The sequence below is a fragment of the Aegilops tauschii genome, chromosome 7, assembly GCF_002575655.3.
Source record: "Aegilops tauschii subsp. strangulata cultivar AL8/78 chromosome 7, Aet v6.0, whole genome shotgun sequence".
Taxonomy (NCBI): domain Eukaryota; kingdom Viridiplantae; phylum Streptophyta; class Magnoliopsida; order Poales; family Poaceae; genus Aegilops; species Aegilops tauschii.
The window spans coordinates 404,049,738-404,077,541 of NC_053041.3; the positions used below are offsets into that span (position 1 = coordinate 404,049,738).

Below are 27,804 nucleotides of genomic sequence, written 5' to 3' on the forward strand. Positions count from 1 at the left end.
CGGAAGTCCCAAACCCAACTCGCCTCTCCTCTCACCACACTCCCTTCCCTCCACGGCCTCGCCCCCTCCACCCCTCGCCTCCTTGCCCTTTCCTCCCCCGCCCCATGGGCTCGCGGGCTCGCTAGGGAGACTCCTCCTCCGCCGCCGCCGCCGCCATGTTCGAGGGGGTGGTGAGCCAGGTGCTCGCCGGCCTGCTCGGCCGCTACGTCAAGGGCATCCAGAAGGAGCAGCTTAAGATCGGCATCTGGAACGGTTCGTACTCGATCCCCTCCCAAGAGCACTTGTGAGTAGAGACCACACCCCCCGCGTTCCGCTACTTGGGCTGGCCCAATCACCCGCGAGCCAGCGGCTGTCCTGGTCCCCAGTGTTCTCCAATTCGTCACCCCTCGGCTGCCGCAGCAGTAAATTCGCTGGTTAATTCCATGGCTGCGTTTAGTGCTGCAGATGTTTGAGTTTCGATTAAGGCGTGACTGGCATTGGGTTTGATCGTAGTGGGATTTTTATGTGCACGGGTTGTATTGATTCCGTTGTTACGCCTGTTTATGCTTTGCATCGGTGATGGATACTGATATACATATTGCCAAGTAATTCTTCTTAGAATTGTTAACATTTTGCGCCTTAGCTCTGGATTGTGCTGTCCCTCTGATCCTGATGGTGGCTAAGCGTTTGATGACTTCATTTTGTGCAGAGGAAATAAATTTGGAAAATGTAGAGCTCATTCTGGAAGCCTTCGACTACCTGCAGTTGCCTTTCGCACTCAAGACTGGTATGATCTATGATCCCATTGAGACTGTTTGACTGGATGCTATCAACACTATTTTTGCTATTTTGTCACGTATAGGTAAAACTATGTGTTATGGTAAGTCGTAAGTTTCCATTCTGTTGTTCCCACAGGACGAATTGGGAAGTTAAGCATAAAGATTCCATGGAAAAAACTTGGATGGGACCCTATAATTATTGTTATAGAAGATGTGTTTGTATGTGCATATCCGCGGGAGGATTCTGAGGCACGTCACTGAATCTGGTTTTACATTGTTCAATTAGCTTGCCAATGGTGTTTCCACTGTGTTGACCCAATAAAAATGCTGTTTCTTTATCAGTGGGGATCCGAGTCACTTGGTAAGAGAGAACTAGCTGGAAAATTGGCTAAACTTAATGCTATAGAGCTTGCTAAATTTTCCAGAAGAGTGACAGGTCAGTCTCTATTCCTGTGCTCTTCATCATTTTTTTTTTGCAAATTTCAGATATCAGTTTGTCACTGCAATTCACTTCAATATAAACACGCTAACTTCAGCTGTTTGTGCTAAACTGCTAGTGGTAACTTCAGGTTTCGTGTCCTTGCTGTTTTTCTTTATCTTCTTGCATGTGCATTAGCATGCATTATACTCCCTCCGTTCCTAAATATAAGTCTTTTTAGAGATTCCAATATGGACTACATATGGAGCAAAATGAGTGAATCTACACTCTAAACTACGTCTATATACATCCGTATGTAGTCCATATTGAAATCTCTAAAAAGACTTATATTTAGGAACGGAGGGAGTATAAAAATCCGTGATCTATAGGTACATATGCTAACTACGTCTATATACATCCGTATGTAGTCCATATTGAAATCTCTAAAAAGACTTATATTTAGGAACGGAGGGAGTATAAAAATCCGCGATCTATAGGTACATATGCTAACTACTAAATGTGTAGATCAGTGTCACCAAGATACAAACACACATTCCGGAGACATTTTTATCTATCAAATTGTATGCAAGTATCTGAAGGCTGCCAGTGATGAACTAGCTGTTACCGATTCATAACACTTACTTGCTTATATTTATCATACTGTTAATATAACATTTGCAAATTGCATGTTTATTTACCGAGTTAACACACTGAAAGGTTTCCTGAAAACCTTAATTCTTTTGACTTCTAGATAACCAAACGGGGCAATCACTTCTATCCTACATGTCAGCAAAGGTAACAAGCTTACAATTTTATTCTTTGAACAATAGTAACATTGATATGCCAAAGCACTGATAATTTTGCTCCATTTGGCAGATACTGGACAATATCCAAGTTTCCATACAAAATGTTCACATCATATATGTTGAATCCCACAACGATCAGGTACGCAAGTTTATATCATATTTTATTTTTCTGTGCACTGAGTGTTACATGCAATATCTATTTTAGTCAACATTCAAGTATGCTTTTGTTGCCAGATGAAAAAAGTTACTCCCTCCGTCCGGAAATACTTGTCATCAAAATGGATAAATGGGATGTATCTAGATGTATTTTAGTTCTAGATACATCTCCTTTTATCAATTTTGATGACAAGTATTTTCGGACGGAGGGAGTAGAAAGTATTCCACACTAATAATTACCCATCTTTGGGCGTGCTATGCTATCATGTGGACAGTTGGTTTTAATTTGTATCGATCAGATTTTGAGGCACTTATGGTGGTGGACTATTTCTTGTATTATTATTTATAAATCCATGAAGAGACCATCTCTAAAACTCATCCATGTCCCCTCTATGTCTCCATAGTTCTTGTCCATCAAATTCTCATCATTTTTCTTTATTTTTACCTAGTGTTTGGAATTACACTGCTCGATTTTCTTATTCTAAATATCATGTAATGGTCTACTTTTGGAGTTTGGACAGTATAACCCAGTGGTAGGTTTGCAGAGGCATACCTGCTATTTCTAAAGCATAAAGGTTAAGCAGTACTTTATGTGTTGCCACATTTTGCACCTTATTTTGAACTCAGAAGGAATTAGTTTGATATCTGCATACATACCAATTTTGCATATTGTTAATAAAACTGTCTCAGAATTTCCACAGGTCTATATTTCATAGAAACTTCCTCGATACTCTTTGCAATCCGATAACATCAATGGTTGCGCTACAGATAAACCTAGCAGAAAACTCATTGCTTTTCAAGTGCATTTCACGCGTGTATCCCCATATATTCAATTCTTATTTTCAGTGTTATTTATTTTTCCTGCTGATTCTCAGATATACCTGTTTTTCTTGGTAATATACAGGGGAGCTTCATATTTGGTTTGGTATTCAACAGTCTCTCGATGCAAACAGATACACAGAAGCAAAGTTTTGCCATGTGAGTTACCGAAGCCATCTTATCCTTTTTATTTAAACCGATAACAAAGCTTCAACCTGCTAGTTAAGTCTAATATTCTTTGTATACAACCTGACGGTTGTAGTACTGAAGATCACTAAATTTTAATTAGGAATTAAAATTATTTAGAGACATATAAAACTGAGATGCTTGATTAAAAGTAATGAAAATGCTTGGAAGCCAGTGAAGTTTCTTTAAGTGTTAAAAATCATTGGGATTTTTTAAGTAATCAACTTAACACTGGAGCACAACTCTACACAGTGTTTCTGCATAGCTGATTTGACTTATGAGTCCTGAAGGAATCCAAAATGCCACTAGAAATTTAACTTTGTAAATGTCTTGACAGTTAACTGTGGTGGCCTAAAATTGTATAGTAACTTGCTTTACTGACTTGGTTTTATGTGTGGGTATAGCTGCTGCGCGATATATCATGAAACCATCAGGACTGTTTGTCATTGCATTGTAAAATATATGCTCCTTGCATTTTTTTTTTTGGAAAAACTTTTGGTATTTCAAACATTTGATTCATTGATTGTAAATGTGTATTTTTGGGGCACTTTAGGTCATTGATGGCTAGGTCCAGACAAGATGAAGTGAACAAGAAGATAAATATATCGAATGTTGGAATTTACTGTCAACAGTTAGAAGAACAGCAGAATCTAAATGATGTTGGTGCTCTTACTGATGCTCAGTCTAATTTCAGTCTCGGGTTGGCCCACCCAAGAGATGATTATCTTATAAATCCATTTTGTGTGACTGTGTCTGTGCTTGTAAGTGCATCTCTTCTCTCTACATATTCTCATCAATTATGGTATTATCAGGTAGTCTTGTTTGGCAACAGGGTTTCAGAAGCTTTCTGGTTACTTTCAGATAAGCCCTTCTTATTTTTTGCTGAATGCTGAGCAGCTTGTTCTAATGAAATTTCATCTGTATACAGGCCAACAACTCCGGAAAGCGTGATGGTGTGCCTCAGTATGACATGACTGCAGAACTAACTGCATTGGTTCGTTATTTCTTCTGTTTTTAGCAGTGTTGATGTGTTAATCACTTCGGGGTTGATTTATCCTTGCATGTTTCATCTTCTTTGTAGGTTCTATCAATAGATGAAATCCAGCTTCAGCAAATTTTGAATCTCTGTGATCACTTCACCATCTGTGCTCTGCGAACAAAGTACGCTGGTCTATTTACACGACCAAAAACTATTATCTGGTTACCGACATCTATCATAGGTTCCATGTATTTGTTCATAGACAAGCATAGGCTTTATTGTTATTTTTTTTCATCATGAAATCTTGTTCCAGCCTAAATGTAAGCCTTAATGCACAATACTCCCCTTCATCTTCTGCCTTTGATGGAATAATGCTGGACACTGTAAAATTTCCTAGCTTTTAAACCTGTGCTCGAAATAATGAACTCCTTGGTTTCACTGATTTGCTGAATACAGACAGTAAATGGCTTGAGGATTTGCTGATGGTAAATGAAATCTAACACCAAATTAGAACCACCTCTAATGTTTGTTGCTGCTATTTCACAGATATGGTCGTTACCGCCCGCCTGAGAGCTTTTTATCTAAGAGACATAAAGGTTGGCAGATAATGTGGTGGCAGTATGCCAAGGATTCTATCATGGCAGACGTTAAAAGAAGACTGAAGAAAACCTCTTGGAGGTTCTTGGGGAAGCGACTGTGAGTTTTGTATTAGCTCTTCCCTTGTTCAACTTGATCGGCAAGGTGTGAAATGAGCAGAAAATCTATAGTTGAATGGGCAGCAACTATTGCTAGACAGGATAATATAAAAATACTGAAAACAAGTGTAAATATGGGTTTGAAGGTTGCTTGAATTTTGTTTCTGAGGGCAATTAGGGAGCCTGATGATTGGATGCTTTCTTTTTCTGTGTCAAGTATAGATTGTCAATGATAGCAAATTCATTAAATTATTTCGTAAATATATCTTCTACTTTCTTGATATTTTTAAAAAGCTTCAGGGAGCTCAGAGCTTCGCACCTGAACAGCACATGTAGCCTATGTGCTGACAGATAAGAATAGAAGATTGGCATTTTCTTTGCTATAGATGATACTAGCTATCGCTGACTTGGTTTATTGTTCTGACCTAACAACCATTGATCTTGTTTTTAAAAAAAAATTTGATAAGCAGAAGATAAGGCTTTGTTGTTTAAACAATTCCAATTTAATGATTTATGACTTTGTGTTTACTTGAAACCTGTTGCACTGATGTGGTGCTGCTTGATGATCTTGTTTTAAGTGATATTAACAAAAACAAAAATATCTTTCATCCACACTTGTTCTCTTCTATTGTTTTCTAGATTAATGTGTGTGCTTGTTTGTATGTTAACAGGGAGTACCGTCGGAAATATGTCAATTTGTACCGAACGAAATTGGAGCTCTTGCAGAAAGGACAGGTTGTGCGATTTTCTCAGTATAGCATGCATTTTCTCATAATTTTGTAAATGGTTCTGACGCACACATGAACAGAGAGTTCTTACCTGTAATGTAGCTCAAGACTGAGAGGTTTATAATCTCTCTTACTTGTATGTTACATAAAGTAAAAGGAAAGCCGATAGAACAGGAGGGAGGTCTATAGTACACATTGTCAATTTTAAATTATGTCAGACGAAATTTGTGATAAGATGTATCTGCTGCTCCTTTGTATTATCTGTGATAGACCAAATGCATATAACACAGGCACCAACACGAGTATTGTGTCAGACGAAATTGTTGATAACATGCTGTGTTTTGTATTGTTTCTGATATGCCAAGTTCATATAATGCATTCCAACATTAATACCCGTTTCCTTAAGGATTATATGTTACAACTTTTGTGAAATACTGTTTTGGAAATAAAGAACTCTGTTATCCTAAACGGACAGCTTTTGTTAGTTTTAGCTGGACATGTAAATCATGTGCATGTTGGACTGACATTCTGTATCATTTGTGTGTAACGAAATCGGCTAAGGGATGAAAATGTGAGATGTCACATACACCTTGTATTGTATGATGGTGTACTAACTGTTCCTCGTCATTTTCTAATGTAGATAGGGTCTGACCAAAATTTTGTTTCGGTCATATTTGTTTGTCTAGATCCTGTTAAATATGTTAATTTAGTTTATTGGTGGTCACACAGGCTACATAGCCTCGACTTAGGTTGGTGATTCTGATTCTGCAACCAGTCTAGCTTGTGTATATACATCATACTGCACATTTTTTATTCCCTCTTGCCAGTAAACAATATTTCTTTGTATAGACTAATTTCGTATTCGATTTTAGATAATATAATAGCACAGGATGTACATTATGTTATTGTTTGTTCATACCATGCTTTCCCCTAGCTTACTTTGTTGAAGTTTTGCTATTTTCAGCTTGTAAGTAAAGACATTCTACAAAAGCTGGAAACTCTGGACAAAGAATGTGATATAGATGATATAGTTAGCTACAGAACAATTGCAGAGCAACGACTACAGGTACTTGATACTTCATGTGAAGAATAATACAGTGATACTGTGAATTATTTTCATCAATTATCAATTTAACCGCTAAAGTTGAAACTGCCCACCTATAGGCATTTGAGCCACTAAAAACTGTACTCTTACCTAAACATTTTACATCTAACATCCATGTGCATTATCACTATACCACTTGCCTAGCCATTTGCCATATGTTCTTAATCTTGGATAATGGTACTTCAAGGGTTTATATTGGTTTCTTTCTTCTCATTTTTCAACACAAGAATGAAATCTGCAGTTGTTTAGGTTCTTCCATAGAGCGCATGTATTTATGTTTTCGAGGTTAGAACACATTTCTGCCTCTTTCCGCGGGCAGGGGGGAGGCGATGGGCTGGAAATGGGCACCTGTGCTAAAATCTCGCTGGATATTGACAGGATTTGTCTGTGAAATCTACAAAAGACAACTTTTCTAGTCCAGGAAGTCCTCGAACTGATGAGCCGTCAGCAGGGGCAGGCCGAGGATGGTTAAACTGGCTTTCTCTTGGAATGCTTGGTGCTGGTGGAACAGCTGACACTAGTTCATTTGCTGGTGTTGTTTCAGAAGACATTATTAAGGTTATACTCTGGAAGTATACAGCTCTTCACTTATTCTGTACAAGGCAGTCAATTTTAATGCAATTGATATTTAGGAACAGGCAGTTCTAACATCTTAGTTTTTCATTCAGGATATATACGAGGGAACAGAATTTCATCCTGTTTCTTCTGCTGAAAATCATCTGACAAAGGAAAACTACTACTCTTTGAGACTATCTATTCCTCAAATACTCACAACTGTCACCTCCAGGCAAGTGTCTCTTCCCTGCTTCATCTCTCTGATTATTTCATAGTTTATGTTGCAAAAATTTGTTATTTGTCATAATAGCTTTACAGCCAGTGGGGTGTTGCTATGACGCGCCATAGAAATAATTTAGTGAGTGATAATCTTTGCCATTTTTGGTTAATATTTCCGTGATGGCTCCAAACAGTCTGTGCCTATTAGTTATTATTACCCAGGATAGTAAGGCATAAGTACTCCAAAAGATCACTCTAATGGCAAACACTCCATTGATTCATTCTGTTTTAAGCAATAATTTATTGCTCCTTACTATGCTGTTATCTGCTGCCTGATTTTCCATTTCCTGTTTATATGGTTTAGCTTATATGAGAGCCCCTTTTTCATCGTCTAACTTTGCTATATTGATTGGTTAGAAGATTTGGCATGAAGCTTATCGATGGGATGTTTACTGGTCTTGGTACTGAATATAAAATATGGGATGATTCAGCAACTATCCTTGCTTGGCTTGATTCACTTGAGATAACTAACCCGTTGAATAAAAATAAAGTCTTGCTGGCTGAAAAGGTACACATTACAGTTTGACCCTGAAGATCTTTTTGGACCCTTCTCTGAACTGTATGTCCTTAATCCGTAACATATTTTAGTGTAGCACTGGTGATGGTCTAGGTGCACCTGTTATCAGTATTCAAGTAGACTTTCTGAAGTCAAACGAAAACTCAGAAGCTTCAACACGGGTAACTGTATTCTTTCCAGAAGAGAGCTGAATTCATTACATAGTACCTTTGCGGTGTCCTTAATTGCTGATTCTAGTTATTTTGCCTGTTATTTGTTAGGTTGTTGTCCAGGAATTCAATGTCATATACGAACCAGAACTCTTCTTTAATCTCCTGCACATCTATGATTTGTTTTCCTCTTTCCAATTCCAGCATGATAGGGTAAGCATTCATGCTGTACATCTATGCTCCACTGTTCGGAAGAGATGTAGTATTTTCTTGTGTCTTGCTTTGTTATATGAGTTTGCTCAATATAGCTAACCATTGTTAACGAAGCAAGAGATAGATGCAATAGCCAATAATGTAGTTGGATTATCAATTGAAACTAATTTGTGACCATATGTGTTGTATAAGTAATTCTACTGCAACAATAGTCCCCACTCTGTAAAATTCTGTTTTCCCTCCATTCCTAGAAGTGCAGAGTTGAATTCTCCTATCCTTTTTGAATGAAAACTGTAGTGGAGGCCCTGACTCAAATCCTCTAATCTTGAATATGATATTCTCTCACAATTGTTGTTCCTAGATCAGCTTGATTTTTAGGCATACACTTTTTATCCTGGACTTGGCATCAGCTCACTTTGTTGTTACTTGTTGTGCCTTTCGAATACTTAAATATACTGTTAACTCTCACTTGGTTCGAGATTTTTATCACCTGGAGGAAGTTATGCAAGTTTAAATGCCAAATAATATTCTAGCCATTCTGCATTCACCCAGGTGCTTTCCTCGCTAAACCGTTTTGATAATTTTGGAACAAGACTTCTTTCCAAACTGGAGTAAGTTCTCCCCCATTTACTTCTATATTTTCCGTACTGTGGTATTGCCAGTAGAACTTGGTTCATTGTTTAAACGTGATTCTAGGTACATGTCTGTGAACCAAAAGAAACTTCTCTGGGATTTAAGGATTCACCATTTCGTCATAAAGCTACCATCATATGATTGTGGAAGAGAACTTACTATGGTATGTGCCAGTTATAAACAACAGTGTTTTACATTTTGACAATGGAGCATGTTAGTTCCACGGTTTTACTATGATCAATGTGTTTATGGGATTTTTGGACCCAACCGAGGTTCTGATAAACCGGATGAGTTCTGTTTATTTCAAGTTGGAAATATAAATTTGACATTTTAGAAAATAAATTATGGAACTAGGCAAACTTGGATGGCTATAACATATAATCATGATCGTAAGCCTCCTAGTGTTGCATAATATAAGGTATCATTTTCCCCTGATTTTTTTTAATATAGAGTGCCCCTATGGAAATAAATGTTGAAGTTACACACATGTGTGTTTCATGCATTATAGGTAGTATCTATCATACCTACCAGAGGGTATGTACGTGTAGTATGTATATTACTTATCGCTCAAATGGGTGTATCTAGACGTATTTCAGTGCTAGATACATCCGTTTGAGCGACAGGTAATATGGATTGGAGGGAGTAGTATATAGGAATATTCACATAGTATATACTCCCTCCGTCCAAAAATTCTTGTCTTAGATTTGTCTAAATACGGATGTATCAAGTCACGTTCTAGTATTAGATACATCCGTATCTAGACAAATCTAAGACAAGAATTTTGGGACGGAGGGAGTATAATACTTAAGTAATATGTACCATATTTTTACCATTCCCTTTTTTATGTACAAATATGAATGTATTTTAAAAATATACTAAAATCGATGGGCTTAGTTGCAATTTTTCCATGTAGTTCGATTTGGAGCATCTTAGTAATAGTATACGAACATACTCAAAATGATAAAGTAGTATATACACTACCCGATGGTAGTATGAGACGTGGGTGTAACTACACCTGGTTGTAGGATGTATTTCCCCTGTATGGTAGAATTGGGTCGAACTGTACATTTTGAAAAGGGTGGAAAAGTTGACCTTTTTTCCACTCACCTTAGTTTGAAAATTTCTTAACCTTTAGGTGAAGCGCTCTAGTACTTGCATTTTGAAACAGAGGACATAATTGTTTAAACGAAAGATAATTACCTAGTTAATGGTAAAGAATGGAAGTGGCAGGAGGAGATATCCAGCCAGGTCGGTGAGATGCCAGTACATAGGGGTGTAGCACTTGGTCATGGTGAATGCATGCTGGCAAAATATATTGACAGGCTAAAGAAACTGCTCAACTGTGTTTATAACAAGAAGTGAATTTTAGTATCTAAGCATGTAATATTGTGCATAGCATAGCCATAGATTACTTTTCCTTTTGTCCACGCCACTGAATTAGGCAACAGAAACAGCTATGTCATGCAACAACCGAAAAAGGTTTTCCCCCCGCTTTATATTCTAAAGCAACCATCATCGACTACAACCGAGAGACCGATACAAACACACACCACCATTGCACCCAACACACACACCCAAGGCAAGATACAAAGGTGCCAGGCACCGACACACCACCCCATCGACAACCAAGCAAACGAGGAAGACCGCTTGGAGCCGACGGAGACCTCCACCATGAGCATCCACAATAGAGAGGTGAGTCGAACAACAACGAAGCCAGGACTCCAAAGCGGTGCCTCCCAGAAGGGTACGACCATGGATAGCCGCCACCGCCCGATCCCGAAGATCAGGTTTTCACCCGGAGCAAGATGACAGGAGAGGGAATGCTGCGACGGAGCCTTCAGGAAGGATACAGCGTCAACGGCCGCCACGACCATTGGCCAGTCAAAGGACCGGGCAAGTGGTGTACCCCGACGCTCACCCCCTCCGTCGCACCCTAGCTCCGTCAACCACCTGCAACCATGCCACCCGCGTGGCCATGGTTGCCCGTCCGCACCTGAGACGCACACTTCGCCCCCAAATGCCGCACCTCCCGTCGCCAGAGCCGCCGCCCTGCAACCAGACAACCCCTAGACCACACAAAGGCCCCGGCTTTGGCCCAACCGGCAGCCCCCGACCGACTGAGCCACCAGCAGACGCTCCGCCCCGGACATTGACAGACCTGCACCAACCCGCCCGCGGCCGAGGAAAGGGGGAGGAGGAGCGGACGCATCCGGACTGGCACACCCCTGTGCCGGCGACAGGTGACGCGACCGCATCGAGGCCACCCATCCCTCCTACCAAGCTCCCTGCCGAACACGAGGAAAGGGAGAAGGAGGAGCGGGCGCATTCAGACCGGCACACCCCTATGCCAGCGACAAGTGACGCGACTGCATCAAGGCCACCCATCCCTCCTTCCGAGCGCATTCAGACCGGCACACCCCTATGCCAGCGACAAGTGACGCGACTGCATCAAGGCCACCCATCCCTCCTTCCGAGCTCCCCATCGAACACACCCCCGTGTCGCCCCACCATGGCAGCCGGCACACAACCCCGCGAGGCCACCAGCAATCGCGCGCCCATTGACGAGGGATACCAAATTGACCCGCAGCCGCAGCCAAGGTTGCCCACCAGCGAGGCCCTCCCGCGCCGAGCGCCGCCGTGCAGCCTCAAGGGCCCGACTGGACGGGGGCCGCCCACCTCGACCGCTGCCGCGCCGCCCCCTCACCATCGCGCCATGACAAGAGAGGCCGCCCGTGACCCGCAGCATCAGAGGCGGATCTGGACGGGCAGCCGCCGCCGCCGTCACCACCTGCTGGCCTGCACCACCACCATGCCACCCGTCGCACCGCCACCACGCCACCATCGCTGGCCCGCTCCAAAGCGCCGGCGTGCTGCCACACCCGGCATCTAGCGCCGCATCCCGGCCTACGCCACACCCCCCGCGCGAGGAGACAAAGGAGCCCCGCCGGCGACGCACGAGCTTTGCCCGCGCGCGCCCCCTGGTGCCGGCGAGGGAGGGGAGGCGGCGGCGCGAGGGTTAGCCTCCCGGGCGCTCGCAGGAGGAGGGTGGATTCTTTCCAGCTCAATGTAATTGGAAGAAAGACAGTTCTTGATGTTCCTCTTTATTTTAAAACTTTTGGTTCATAGTAGGTAGCTTTGTCGTTGCAGGTTTTTGAGGCTGAAGATATATCCATGCGATCCAAAGATAGAGTTGACGATGATTCTCAGACACAAGATAACAATTATTTTCTTGATTACATGTCGAAGAAAACTTCTACTTGTTTTTCTGACAGCCTGCTACCTGGGTTGCAATTGGATGACCTATATAATCATTTTGAGGTTAGCCTCACCGGATTCGAGGTTAGGCCTTGTGTACATGCTTTTCAGTTAATTTTCATTCAACATCCACATGGACCAGTGAGAAATATATGTCTGTTTGCAGGTGAAGGTGTTGATGGCTAGTAGACATGATATAACCTCTACACTGGTCAAACTGGACGCTTCTATTGTCCTTGGATTGTGCATATTCTTGGATGAACCAATGCTGAAACAATTGGAGGTAATAGTTTTTGAATGATAGGTGTCTTCTTGTATGGTTTTGATGTTCTGGATTCTTGTATATTTATAGAAATGCATACAAAAGATGGTTAGCTGGTTTATGCTATATATGATCTATTTTCTTTCTTTTCCCTCTTTGTATGTAAGTGTCTGTAAAAATATTTTTGGAACCATTTTGGCAGGTTGCTTCTATTGTGCGATCTGCCAATATCTACTTCTCTCGGACAATGTACAGTGCTGTTGTTAATTTGTCTACCTATCTGAAAGAAAGTAACCTAGTTGGAAGCAACACTTCCGTTGATACCAAGACTAATGGGCCCAATAAACCAGCCTTAAATATGTCTGCATCTCTCAAGCTGGACAAACTGAGTTTAAGGGTTGACCTCGAAGACAATGGCAAGGAATGTTCACTCATCACTGTTAGTGTTGGAGATATTGATATCAGGTTATCAATTTTCACAATCTGGCAATCTTGATTATCTCCTGTGATTGTAATGTGTGAATTGGTGTTGTTATTTTGTAGGTATGCTGTGTGGGAATTGTCAGAACTTTGGATCATCACCAAGATGGTTGAAATTACTTCCACTGATCTGAAGAACAAATCGAATTCACATGTGCTATGTTCATCAGGAAACTACAAAACTAGCACTTGTGTAGACTTGACAGGTTTTCCTGAAAGTTTTGCTGCCGAGGCTTGCTTAAAGCTGCATTACAGGACTCATAAATATAATGATCAAATACATCATGTGTACCAGTTGAACTTAAATGATGTTGATCTGCATGTTCATCCGTCTGTATTTGGTCAGATAAAGAAGTTTTTGAGCAATCTTGATGCAGTATCTCCAGGTGGCAGTGCTGTTGTGTCCTCAATGGACCAGAGTTCCATGAAACCTAAGGCAGCCAATGCCAAATTTCCTAAGCTTTCATTGGCAGATATCTGTGGAGCAGGGAGCACATCATTTGGAGGAGTTTCTGTTGATCACTTTCCCTTTTTACATGCTGATATCATATCTAATTTCGGATGTTTAGAAACTCGAGATGTTCAAGCCTTAGATATTACACCTTCAAATGGTTACTCCGCACCAGAGCTTTCAAGCAATGTACAATGTAAAACTGAGCATTCTAACTGTTCATCTAACTCACTGAATAACACAAATAATGTCAGCACAACCGTTCTGGATTTATCACTTGTTTCGGTTAGAACACATTTCCATGAATCATGTGGTATTTTAGCAACACTCACTGTTCCCGAGTCTATAGCAACATTCTCACTGGTAGATGCAACTTCATGGGACCTATTGTTGTCTGCTAAAGATATATTGCTCGCTTCACCGTGGACATCACCAAGTGTCAGTGAGGTACTCTGGGGAACTTATTCACATGGTAATTCTAATGTACTCAACGTCCGTGTCAAAAAGGACTTGTCTGCCCTCTCAACTGAAGTATGTATTGCAACCCAAAATGTTTGTTGTGTATTACCAACAAAACTGCTGGCAATGATTATTGGATATTTTTTATTGGATGATTGGGATCCTATGGTGGAAGAGCATCACTCTGTGGCAAGTAACAATCTTGAGTGTTCCGGAGAATTGCATGACAGTATCACCTACACAATTGAGATATGTGATTGTGTTATACTTTTTCCTATTGAAAATCAAGAACTTTTTTGTATAAAACTTGGTGTTCCATATTTTTTCTGCGAGTTCATTCCAACTGGGATTTCAGCAGAATTTGTCAAGCATATTCCCAAAGAATTCTTCAGTTCAGAATGTACTCTTTCCAGTAGAGTTGATGTCATCAGCCTATGTTCAAGAGATGCATCCATATCACTTGTATTCCTGAATGAGAAAACAAAATTTATCCCGAAGCTTGATGAGGACATGCCTGCAAGAATACACCCTCTTGTGGAGAAGCTTGATGCCGGCATATGGATTCAAGTTCCTTGCAAAACACTATCCTGCTCCGAGCAGCCTTTGTTGGCCACTTTCATTATGAGCAAAATATCAAAATGCAATTTGATTTCTGAAGGTATATATTTGGATTGATACCATCTTCTTTTAAACATTTCTTGATATGTATTGGTTATGTAATAATACCATACTCTGTCTTATCTTGTACAGATTTGTATTTTATGGACGGGATGGAGACAGTTTTTCGTATTACTGACGAGTTAACTTCAATTGTCAAAGAAAGTAAAATGTACGAAGGCAATGCCCGTCAGTTTTTAGAACGTAGAAGATCCAATGAGGAGAGTGTTGAATCTAATGAGCCTATTAATATTACTATTTCTATCAAGGATCTGGTGGTTCTCTTTGGTCACTCAAAAGATAAAGAATTGCCATTGGAGAAGGTTGCCACTGCAAACCTTGAGTTTGATGTTTCTGCTGTAATGGTTAATGAAAAACCTGAGCATGTTGACATGGATATTGTCTCTTTAGCTCTACACTCATCTGGTGGCCACACTCTTGTCTCCATAGTTTCTGATGGGCCATCATCTCCTATTCTAATCAAGTTCACAAAGCATCATGCTGGGCGAGATGAGATATTAATTACTGTACCCTTTTTCGAGATCTGGTTATATTTAGTTGATTGGGATATCATTATCAACCATTTTCATTCCTGCATAGGAAAGGAAGACAACAGTTTGCATGCGGGGCATCCAGCAGCTTCACCTCATTTTTCAAGCTCTGCAATGTCATCATTTCTTGAATCAGAATCACAAGACAATTCTTACTTGGTGGTAACATGTGAAAGTATTGCTGTTGTTGTTCATGTACCTATCTGGGAGAAAGAGCAAAATGAGAATAGCAATTATCCAAGGGTTGACGGGAATTCTGGTTCTTATTTGATCCACCATGCAGATGATACTCAATCCAATGAACGAAGAGGTTGCAAATTTGTCACCTTAACTTTTGAGAGTAAACATTTTGTGGTCATGTTAGGTGAAAGCTGGGTGAAGTTCAAATGTGATTTAGATAGAGTAAAAGTAATACTGGAGATGATCCAAGTGAGCAAGGGTGCCTCTGTTCCGTTCATGCATATATCTAAGATTAAAGCTGGTGGCTATATTCATCAATCAGAAACTGACATGCTACATCTTTCTGTTGATCTACAAGCAGAATACATGGATATTAGTTTTTCACACCAGATATTTAGTTTCTGGCGTAGTATAGAACTCAGATTTCCTAAATCGTCGTCATCAGCTTCCTCATTTTGTTCTGTGACATTGAAGGCGGGATTAAGAAAAGGTTCTCTCCTGCTAAATGATGGAAGGGTAAGTTATGCTACATTGCTAGTTGTTAATTTGCTGTAATGAAATGCCATAAAAGCTTAGATGTGTAACAAATATCCTTAGACCGGCTATTTGTTGAATGTTTTATTCGGGTTTGTGAGGTGGAGTATCACTGGAAAATACTCGCAGTATCATGCGACTTAGCCATTTTCTTGGCCATTTGGTAGATAAAGCAACAACAACAAAGCCTTTAGTCCCAAACAAGTTGGGGTAGGCTAGAGGTGAAACCCATAAGATCTCGCGACCAACTCATGGTTCTGGCACATGGATAGCAAGCTTCCATGCACCCCTGCCCATAGCTAGTTCTTTGGTGATACTCCAATCCTTCAGATCTCTCTTTACGGACTCCTCCCATGTCAAATTCGGTCTACCCCGACCTCTCTTGACATTATCCGCATGCTTTAGCCGTCCGCTATGCACTGGAGCTTCTGGAGGCCTGCGCTGAATATGCCCAAACCCCAAACCATCTCAGACGATGTTGGACAAGCTTCTCTTCAATTGGTGCTACCTCAACTCTCTCGTATATCATCATTCCGGACTAGATCCTCGTGTGGCCACACATCCATCTCAACATGCGCATCTCCGCCACACCTAACTGTTGAACATGTCGCCTTTTAGTTGGCCAACACTCAGCGCCATACAACATTGCGGGTCGAACTGCCGTCCTGCAGAACTTGCCTTTTAGCTTTTGTGGCACTCTCTTGTCATAGAGAATGCCAGAAGCTTGGCGCCACTTCATCCATCCGGCTTTGATGCGATGGTTCACATCTTCATCAATACCCCCATCCTTCTGCAACATTGACCCCAAATATCGAAAGGTGTCCTTCTGAGGCACCACCTGCCCATCAAGGCTAACCTCCTCCTCCTCGCGCCTAGTAGTACTGAAACTGCACCTCATGTACTCGGTTTTAGTTCTACTAAGCCTAAAACCTTTCGATTCCAAGGTTTGTCTCCATAACTCTAACTTCCTATTGACCCCCATCCGACTATCGTGAACTAGCACCACATCATCCGCAAAGAGCATACACCATGGGATATCTCCTTGTATATCCCTTTTGACCTCATCCATCACCAAGGCAAAAAGATAAGGGCCCAAAGCTGACCCTGATGCAGTCCCATCTTAATCGGGAAGTCATCAGTGTCGACATCACTTGTTCGAACACTTGTCACAACATTATCGTACATGTCCTTGATGAGGGTAATGTACTTTGCTGGGACTTTGTGTTTCTCCAAGGCCCACCACATGACATTCCGCGGTATCTTATAATAGGCTTTCTCCAAATCGATGAACACCATATGCAAGTCCTTCTTTTGCTCCCTGTATCTCTCCATAAGTTGTCGTACCAAGAAAATGGCTTCCATGGTTGACCTCCCAGGCATGAAACCAAACTGATTTTTGGTCACGCTTGTCGTTCTTCTTAAGCGGTGCTCAATGACTCTCCCATAGCTTCATTGTATGGCTCATAAAAAATAATTTGAATATATTGCTGTTAAGAAGGGAGCACTATGAAGTATTGAAGCGAGCTGAATAATGTATGTAAAAAATGTCACAGAATGAAACATTAGCTGGTGCCTTCCAAAGACAGTTCCGTACCTTCAGCAGTAATGGATCATTAGCTTTGTTTGGTCAACCTTGCAACTGAATCTGTAAGATGACTTTGAAGTCTACTTTGCCCCTAATAAAAAAATTGTCTATTTTTTAATTGATCAGACAACTTTTTTTATGCCTATGTGTCTTTTTGTGTACTCAAATACGCTGATTGGCATATCCTCTTTGTAAGCTTCAACATTTAGCTCATTCTGGTTTTCGGTAATGCTTTCTTGACAGTGGAGCAGTCATGGGCCTGTTATAGAGACGTTGGTGAAGAACTTGTCACTGCAATTTAGTCAAATGGGTGTTGAGACTGAAGTTTCTGCTTTTGTTGACTTTCTGATAAACTACAACAACATCGACAAGGTAAAGCTATGCTTCCTTGCTGTCTGATGTATCATGTTTTTCATGGTATAAAGGAATATCAATTTATATATGTGTAGGTTATGTGGGAACCTTTTATAGAGCCCTCAAGTTTTCAGTTAAACATACTTCGAAAATGTGCTGATCATGCACTGGATGTATCTCCCATTACTGAGGTGTCGCTAAATTCAAGCAAGCAGCTTAATGTTAATATATCAGAGCCCTTGATCGAGGTACATGATCTTGGCATACTGTATTTTCAAACTTGTCAAGAGGCAAATATTGTTCTGTCCTATCTTCAAGTGATTAACATTATAGTTTTCTACTGCCATTATCATCTTGATTAACCTGATTCAGGAATCAGGGCAGTGAGTCTGCAGATAGAATGTAGCTATATATCTGTTCTCAAGGAGCATTGACACTTATTTAGCTTAGTAGTTCTTTTTTCTTAAATTAACTCAGCAGTGTGTGATATCTGTATGTGCTTTTGAGTCCCAGTTCTCAAGTATGTTGCTCTGATTTCATCATTTGCATATGTAGGCTATCTTCAGACTTAGTGAGATGATCACAGATTCTCTTAATCCAAGTAGTGGAGGTGATCTTCGAGAAGATCCTGGGATCGTGAGGTTAAGCCGTGATGATGTGCACACCAGGAGATACGCACCATATATTCTCTCAAATGACACATCACTGCCATTTAGTTTCAAGGTGTATCGTGGTGCTGTTAATTCAGATGACATTGATAGTTTCTCTATAGTAGATGAGAATTCTGTGCCGGCAGGATATTCTGTCCCGATATTTGTTGAAGAAACTCTAGATGAATTCTTCTTCCAGCACAGGGAAGCACGATCATCTGAACACCTCATCGAGAAATGGATGAGTGCAGTCTCACACTATATGATTTCCATTGAATTTGATGGGACTTCCGGGTCCTCTAAGCCAATGTCAATTGACCTTGTGGGCATTTACTTCTTTGAAGTCAACTTCTCTTCAAGTAAGAAGCCAATTCTTGGTGAGGAAAGCTTGGAAGCATTTGGATCTGGTAGAAAGGGTAGCCATCATGATGGATTAATTGTGCCTGTTGTACTCGATGTTTCCTTGCAGAATTATAGCAAACTTGTACGAGTTTACTCAACGGTAATAACCTTTTGAATGATCAGTTGCATCATTATCCGCATACACGGGCTTATGATCTCTTTTTATAGGTCATACTCTTCAATGCAACATCAATGCCCCTTGAGTTGCGGTTTGATATACCATTTGGTGTTTCTTCAAAGGTATATATATATATTCTTCCTAATTTTATCTTGCAACTGTTTAGAGAAAATGTTGATAAAGGTACTATCAAAGTACGAGAATAGATTAATGTTGGCCTCATTGTGCCTTTATTGTTCATTCATGTTCTAGATTAAAGAAAATGCGAAAAATAACTATTGGAAATTGGGGAAAAGCAGGTGGTTGGTGGCTGAATTTCAAACTTTGAAGTCACATTTGGATTCAAAATGTTTATTTATATATGAAATAAAAGTTGACCATGCCAAAGGACAATCCTACCATGAACTCTGATAGATTGCCTGCTACCAGTAGCTTTAAACTCATAATTCTATTCTTGCACAATGCAGAGAGTAATTGCACGGTTTGTGCCCTGTTCAAATCTGTGCATTTTACTCTTCTAAACATCTTCTTGTATACTTCATTTGCTACCTAATATCAACTTCTCAGCTACTCACTGTAGAGCACTCTTGGTTAATTGATGATTCACAAGGAGCAAACATGAGATTTCTCAAGAAACTTTATCCTGCAGGTAATCGGGCCAATTCTTCCAAACAAAGAGATTCCCCTGCCGGTTCATTTGTCTGAGGCTGGCCAGATTAGGTGGCATCCTGTTGGCAGAACTTATTTGTGGAGTGAAACCCACTCCTTATCAAGTTTGCTTTCACGTGAAAGCAGGGTGGGTTTTATGAAATCATCTGTGTGCTATCCTTCTCACCCTAGTAATGATCCATTTCGCTGCTGTGTATCTGTTGAAGAGTACACTGTCCCTTCATCTAGTAGTGCCCAGAAAGGTCAGTACTGCACTGACCATTTGAATGCACAACCAATTCTTGGAAATACTGCTCCAAGGGCTTCTAAGCAGGTTTTAACAAGAACACATTTCATCCGGCAAGTCCGACTTAGTACACCTCTTCTCATAAAGAACAATCTCCCTGTGTGTGTATCTTTGACAATAGATAATGGTGGGGTTGCACATCAGGTTTCACTTAAGGAGGTAAGTTTCTGATGCCATACATATATATTACCTTGACTATTATTTCGCTAATTCGTTACTGAATGATATTCACAGGTGGGTACCGCCTCTATTTATTTTGTTGACCCCTCCAACGATCTTGGAATCACATTTCATATTCAAGATTACAGATCCGTGACCATAAAGTTTCCCCGTGTGGAATCCTTCTCTAATGGAGCCACATCAAATGGCTTGAAATTCTCCTTAATAGAGACGATCGCGTTCTACTCAAATGTGTCGAAATGTATGTTGTTCAGCCTTTCTCTTTACTCTGAATAAGTTGATAGTGCATAGCTAAAATTTCGGTGGCGGTTTCTTTGGCAGGTCCTTTCAATGTTATGCTGGAGAAAGCAACAGATGCTCATTCTGGTGCAAGAGAGCTGTGCCTTTCCGTGCCATTTCTTTTGTACAATTGCACAGATCTCTTGCTTACAGTCACAGAAATCAGCTATGAGAGGAGCGGGTCCACCCTTTTGATCCCGTGCAGTTTTGAGTTAGATGGGCACACAAGACATGTGCTTGGGAAAAATGGCCTTTCTCTTGTTTCAGAAGACCCATCCATACAGTCAGTGACTATGGTCCTTAAAGCATTCATATGCGTGTGTTAAAAACTAACTTTGTTTTTCGGCTTTGTGTTTGGAATAACTTGTGCATTTCTTTTACCAGGCACTTTGCAAGTAAAATGCCACAGTTGGATTTTATTGATGGACGCAGCTCTCATTCAAACAGAAGAGTTGCAAATAACAGTGAGCATGTGCAGAAAGAATGTGACGGAGAGGCTAAAGCTTATATGTTTGCTCCTGCTGGACATACACCTCCAACTGAACTTTCAGTTAAGCTGAATGCATCTGTACCTAATAGTGGAACTGAAACAACTCGACGAGATTGGTCGAGTCCATTTCTCCTTGTCCCTTCCAGTGGTTCAACGAGTCTCACTATTCCACAATCATCTACTTCTAGTGCCTTCTTAATAGCCGTAACATCTGTACCTGTTTCGACAGAACTTTTTGGGAGGACAAAGGCTATTGCTTTCCAGCCGAGGTAATTCATCAACTGCTTGTAATGGCAACGAGATTGTTTCAGTGCTCATCGTTATCTATCAACTTACAATGTGTTGGAGTCGGTTCCACTCTCTAGAAGAAAAGCAAAACAAAAAAACACCATGATCATTTACTGATAACAAATGAAACTTAGCACACTGGAGTTCTGCAGTAGCCTTGGCTGGTTCATTCCTTTTACATGATTTACTTTGTCATTGTCTGTAGTCCTGAAATGCTATAAATTTCAGACATAATTTTCCTGAGGATTCCACTGCCTTAAGGCTGTAGCAGCCATCAAAACTAATTTTCAGTTTATTTCTTTTTTTTCTGACATGTAACTTTTTCATTCTCTGGTGGCCTGGCTAATTTTTTATTCTACCTCTTTTCCCCTGTTTTTCCAGATATGTAATTTGTAATGCATGCAGCAATGATATGTTCTATAAACAAAAGGGAACAAGATTTTCTAAGCATTTGAGCTCGGGACAACACTCTTTTCTTCACTGGGCTGATACAGCCAGGTGAGTTATTATCCTTTGTATCTGGAGCTTAGCCATACAATTTCTGTTCTTAACTAGCTTGCTTAGTTTGATTTTTAAGAAATTATCAGTTCATATGTATGAGCCAACAATTCATGCATGTAAATTTAGAAATTTGGATTTAGAATATTAAACTGAATTCAATTCTCAATTTTATCAGCATGGTATGGTTATATGTGCTCTCCATAGACCCTTTTCAAGTATTTACAGTTTGTTCTGAGGATACTCTGTTTGCAGAGAGTTGCTTGTCTCGATTCGATTTGATGGGCCAGGATGGCAATGGTCTGGTAGCTTTTTCCCTGACCGCCTGGGAGATGCCCAAGTGAAAATGAGGAATAGTGCCTCAGGTGTATCAAATATGGTTCGAGTGGAAGTACAAAATGCTGATATAGACATGCATAGCAAAAAAATTGCTGGAAGAAACAATAGTACTACCGGTACAATACTGATTCTGCTGTCTGATGATAAGACTGGTTTTGTACCTTACAGGATTGACAACTTTTCGCTCGAGGTAAATAGCTCTTGCTATGTAGCTTTCTTGAAACTCTGGTTCTCAAGTTTACGATTGTTTTTTTTAATTCAGAAACTGCGGATATATCAGCAGAGATGTGAATCTATTGAAACAATTGTATATCCTTACACATCATGTCAATATGCCTGGGATGAACCTTGCTATCCTCACCGTCTTATTGTTGAGGTACTTTATTGAGCTTCTTTCTTCAGTTATTTTTAAACAACTTATACTTTCAGTTTAATCTCCCAAGCAAGTATACAACATGGTTTCTCTCCCTTACAGGTTCCTGGGGAACGGAGTTTGGGTACATACAGTCTGGATGTTCTCAGTGATGATGTTCATGTGGCCCTACCTTCCACACCTGAGGTAGTTCAATGTCTTGTAGCTGCTGCTAACTGAATAGATCATGGGCTAACTTGGCATTTTTGTTATTAACATGATAATATTGACTGGAGTTGCTAAACTTAAGAGGCTTTATCAAATAATAATCAGTTAATAACAGGTCCTTTTACTTAAGCACCGTTTATGCCTGCGAATGTTGTGTGTGGAGAAGCTTTGTAACAATAGGAATTGTGTTCCCCGATTTCACATGGTTCTATTTATTACGGCCAGGGAAAATTACTACTTAATCACATGAAAGAAAGAGAAAAGGCTGGTTTTATGCTTGGTTTGATTTATGACAATCTTAGTCGGTTCTGCTTATTAATATTGTTGATATTTTTCAGTTGCTTTCTGACCTGGTTCTGTTTAATATGTTTTTGCCAGAAAGCCGAAAGAAAATTTGGCATCTCGGTGCACGCGGAGGGAGCAATAAAGGTTATTTTCCAAGGACCAGTAGCCATCAAGATTTGATCAAATATATTTCTCTTGTTAGTTTTTCATTGTGATAATAAACTGCAGGTGCTCAGTATTATTGATTCAAATTGTCACAACATGGACACAAAAGAAGCAGGTGTCCTTGGATCAAGGGAACCAAAGGATGCTGATCACAAACAGGAGATCGAGTTGAACTTCACTGAAGTTATCAAAATACACTTACCATTCATGGGCATATCTTTGATAAGCTCTTCTCCTCAGGTGAACAGAGTGCTACGGTTGACCAAGAAATTTTCAGCACTGCATATATTTTAATATACTTCGCCTTTTTTTTGCCAGGAATTGTTGTTTGCTTCTGCCAAGGATATGACGTTTGTTGCCATGCAGAGCTTAGATCAGCAGAGGATTACGGTTGAAATACCAAGTATGCAAATTGATAATCAATTCTCTGACAGCCCATACCCTGTCATGCTGTCATTTGAGGGAAGTCACAAGGGAAAATCGATTAATTTTTTGAAGAGTAAAGATACCAAGCTGAAATCTCTAAATGAGAGTAGAAGTTCTAATACCCCAGAACCTGTGCTGCGGTTCGCTGCAGTAAAATGGAGAACTAAAGATACATCATTTCTTTCGTATCAACGTATAAACATCAGGTATTATTTATGCTATCAGTTTAAGTTATTTCAGATGTTTATATCTGAACTTGTGGTAATTTTCTTCATTTGGTGGTTCACAGTGTAGCACCTTTCTGCCTTGAACTTGAAGAACGACTTGTCCTGAGCATGATTGACTTTTTTAGATCCGTTTCCTCTAGAGTGCATTTTGGTCTGTTGGAGAAAAGTGTAGACTCAAGTATTTTATGTGGTGCTACTGATATTTTTGGTGAATATGCAAAAATTTCAAAAAACCTGTCAGACAAGCCCCAAAGCTCCTACACAGTGGACACTGATCAAGACAATGGACTGCTGCCGTCTGTTATCCCGATTGGTGCACCATGGCAACAGATACACCTATTAGCCAGGAAACAGAAAAAAGTATATATTGAATTGTTTGAGTTGACTCCTGTCAAGTTAACTTTCAGGTTATTTCTTCTCTGTGTTTATGTTTCCGGACACCACTGTGAAAAACCATTATCAATTTACCAGTGACTGTCTTTTGCTGTAGTTTTACTAGCACTCCATGGCTCAATAGGAATGAAGGTGTCTCAGACCCCAGCACAAGCTTCAACAACAGTACTGCAATTCAGGTGGAACAATATACTCCATGCCACTTCCGGAGATATTATGCAAAACAAAATGTTTTTTGTTTCTATGGTATTACTTGGCCGTGCTTCTTAAAGGATAGTTATATACTCATACATTTCTACAGGCCCTACAAATGTTAATTACTTCATTCTGTACTACAACTAAATTTCTTTATAAGAGGATTTCACATCAGAGCATTGTGCGTGCTTCTGTTATCTACATAAGTTCTTTCTTCCTTTCTTTTTGGAGGAACTACACGTGTTTATTTTATATATACTGCGATAGTAGCAGCGATCTTTCTATGAAAGCTGGATCTATTGAGTTCTCTTTTCTCAGTGTGCTGCTGACTGATACAGTTTACAAAGATGCTATATTATCTGTGGCTCTGTCTTGAGTTGGACAATGCTATACGAGTGCAAAGTAATATATTTGCTTGTCCTGAATCCTTATCTAGTGTAGATAGTGTTGACCTGGTAGCACATATGCACATGGATTGTTCAGCACTTGATCTGTTTGTAGGCTCTGAAGTTATTTACTAGGGTATTTCCTTGTATGCCGTCTTAATTAAGCATTTTGGTTGCAGAGAGGCCTTATGGCTCTCATTGACGTTGAAGGAGTACCAGTTCATCTAGGAGAAATAATGGTAGAAAATCTTATGGCAAGTTGGCAATCCATCCAGGACATTCTTGTGAGGCACTATAGCAGGCAGTTGCTTCATGAACTCTATAAGGTAAATTGGCACCATTCAAGCTAGTATTCTTTCTAGTCAAGTACTCCCTCCATCCCAAATTACTTGTAGCCCAAATGGATGTATCTAGACGTATTTTTAGTTCTAGATACATCCATTTATGTGACAAGTAATTCGGGGCGGAGGGAGTATATCTTTTTTGGGGGGGCATCTTCTTTAATGTCCAAAATAACCTTAATAAGCTTATTGAACAATCCTGGAACCAAAACTACATGGATATTTGTTGCTCTCCTAAGATCTTCTGCAGTGTGAGTGGCTGCAACCATGTGCTTGTGCCAACATTTACCTCCATCTCTTTTCTTTTTCCTGTTAAGAAGCGGGCCGTATTGTATTCTATAGGACTACCTTGGTTTATATAATCTGTATTTCCAATGTCCAACAGTATTACATAATTACTACATGTGTCTTGGGAGCAGAATTTGTTGTGATATACTGTAAGTGCAGGTTTTTGGCTCTGCTGGCGTTATAGGGAATCCTATGGGTTTTGCCAGGAATGTTGGATTTGGCTTAAAAGACTTTATGTCTGCCTCAAGGAAAGGGAAATTGCAGGTTTGTAAATGCAGTTTTCTTGAGGAACTAGCAATTCTTTAATCCTTTTCTTAAAGTTCTATTGATTTACTCTTTGACAGAGTCCTGTTGAGCTATTAAACGGTATCGCACAAGGTTCAAAAAATCTTATTGGCAGTACGGTTTATGCAGTCAGTAGCGCCACTTCTCACTTTAGTAAAACTGCCTATAAGGTATTATCTGAGCTCCAGTTTGATCATTGGAAATTACGCTCTCCAGAAGTCATGGGCTCTCATAGCTCATGGAAATTTGTTATGCAGGGCCTTGTTGCGTTTACATATGATGAGCAAACCGCTTCCAAACTGGATGAACGGGACAGACAGCTAGGTTTGCATGGGGAAGGAGTACTGAATGGGTTTCTAGAGGTGAAAGCCATCTCTCTTGATCAAGTATTACTGATTTACCTTTATAGCTGGTGTCTGTTCTCGTGTAACACCCAAATCCTAGATGACTCTTTGAATTGGAACCTGATGACCTTTTCTTGCTCCATAGTTGTGATAGTTGTACACAATTTAGTAACTGCGTCCTTCCAGTACCATACTATTGGAAAGAAAATCTGTCACAGCTCACAGCTATTATTTACACATTCATTCTTCAGTATGCTCAATAGAATATTGCCGGACCTGTCTCTAAAGCAGCATACATTGTGTGCATTTCAATCTTGTTCTGTAGGGTCTGACTGGGCTCCTCCAATCACCAATCAGAGGTGCTGAGAAACATGGTCTTCCTGGGGTTATCTCAGGTAATGCCACTCGATAGGCCCTTGCAGACAATTTTTGTTGTTCCAGACATTGACCAACTGTGTATCTATTTTACAGGTATAGCAATGGGAACAGCTGGGCTTGTGGCTAGGCCTATGGCCAGTATTCTTGAAGCCACAGGCAGAACTGCACAGAGCATAAGAAACCGAAGCAATCCTCATGAATCCAACCGCCTGCGTGTCCGTTTCTCGAGGCCTGTGGCCAGAGATCGCCCTTTGTTCCCATACTCCTGGGAAGAAGCAGTTGGAGTATCTTTGCTTCTCCAAGCTGATTGTGGCAGGCTGAAGGACGAAACATTTGTCGTGTGCAAGATACTCCGGGAGCCCGCAAAGTTCCTTGTGCTTAGTGAGAAACTGCTGCTGCTAGTCTCAAGCCGGTATTTGGTGGATTTGGGGTCACCCCAGTTTGCTGGTGTTCCTCCTGACCCACAGTGGGCGATTGAAACTGAGATGAACCTGAAATCTATTGTTCATCTGGACAGAGCTCAGGAGGTAGTGAACATTGTTGGGAGCAACGGCGAAACATCGCCAAGGGACAAAAGAGGCAGATCAAGAGACATTGCCCTGAGCTCAGCCTTCATCCCACTATTTCATTTCAGTGTCGAGCTGCCAAGCATCGAAGATGCAGAGGGCACGTTGCAGTTCTTAATGGCACTTATTGAGAAGGGAAAGGCAAGGAGATGGGACAAGAACATCCTTCACCGAAGCAACATTTGCTGAGGTTTCTGGGTCTTGATCCTTACTACAGTGTTTGTGAATGAGAGTACTCCGCATACACCTCAGACGACACCAGCCAGGATCACTGCGCAGCGTCCAGTGAACGTGGATGACCTTCGGAACAACCGCGCTATACAAGAGGCGTGTTAAGCAAGTGCCGTCATCCGTAAGCATCTGTTGATACCATTAGTAGATCAGGATAGATACTGATATACGAGGGGCTGGCGTAGCTGGCATAATTTTGTAGCCTTTTTCCTGGATGATCCACCACGGAACAGGTAGGATTAAGGTTTCAGCCTTTTTGTAGGCCAAATGTACACATGTAGGGTTTTCCAGAATTTTGTCCACCGCTTTGTAAATGATGGCATTTGAGTCGCAAAAGTTTTGTTATCCACTATCATTCTTCACTGTGCCCATTTGTGTATCACAAACGAAAGTTAACATACTTTTAGTCAAACAAAAATTGTTCAAACTACCACGCAAGACAAGCCAGCCAGACATCTTCCGAACTACTCCCTCCGTTTCAAAATAGATGACTCAATTTTATACTAATTTTAATAAAAAGTTGGGTCATCTATTTTGAAACGGAGGAAGTACAAACCTTGAATATTCCATTCTTAAAAGATTGAATCCGGTGCGACTTCCTCTCATTTCTTTCCCTTACCCATCCAGAATTCACCGACGAGCTGGTGTGTTCATTTGTTACTAAAAAAAAAGTTGGTGGATTCATCTCCCCGTTGCCTGCCGCTCCGGCAGCCGGTGGCAGGAAGGGAAACACCGATGCCTTCGCTCCGAT

General features: G+C 40.7%; 1 protein-coding gene across 4 annotated transcripts; it reads left to right on the top strand.

The window, feature by feature from the left end:
• Positions 1–27,408, top strand: LOC109753223 (uncharacterized). 4 transcript variants are annotated; one of them, XM_020312142.4, is made up of 48 exons: positions 1–252; positions 689–766; positions 895–1,007; positions 1,101–1,194; positions 1,928–1,971; positions 2,053–2,121; positions 3,043–3,116; positions 3,697–3,904; positions 4,072–4,137; positions 4,225–4,304; positions 4,669–4,818; positions 5,489–5,552; positions 6,510–6,611; positions 7,029–7,208; positions 7,319–7,437; positions 7,842–7,992; positions 8,073–8,162; positions 8,262–8,363; positions 8,916–8,974; positions 9,060–9,159; positions 12,144–12,335; positions 12,418–12,534; positions 12,716–12,978; positions 13,057–14,561; positions 14,654–15,807; positions 17,654–17,782; positions 17,860–18,012; positions 18,320–18,916; positions 18,985–19,056; positions 19,584–20,048; positions 20,124–20,310; positions 20,391–20,631; positions 20,733–21,107; positions 21,508–21,624; positions 21,880–22,153; positions 22,226–22,339; positions 22,439–22,522; positions 22,922–22,972; positions 23,057–23,233; positions 23,312–23,625; positions 23,709–24,053; positions 24,137–24,218; positions 24,800–24,946; positions 25,409–25,513; positions 25,594–25,704; positions 25,792–25,896; positions 26,204–26,273; positions 26,350–27,408. In XM_020312142.4, the coding sequence occupies exons 1-48, from the start codon at positions 156–158 to the stop codon at positions 27,009–27,011; spliced, it is 10,248 nt and encodes a 3,415-aa protein (XP_020167731.1). In that variant the 5' UTR covers positions 1–155; the 3' UTR covers positions 27,012–27,408. The 4 variants fall into 4 exon arrangements, with proteins under 4 accessions (XP_020167731.1, XP_020167728.1, XP_020167729.1 ...); XM_020312139.4 differs by having other exon boundaries at positions 25,594–25,896; XM_020312140.4 differs by having other exon boundaries at positions 7,845–7,992; positions 25,594–25,896.
• Positions 27,409–27,804: the final 396 nt, after the last annotated feature.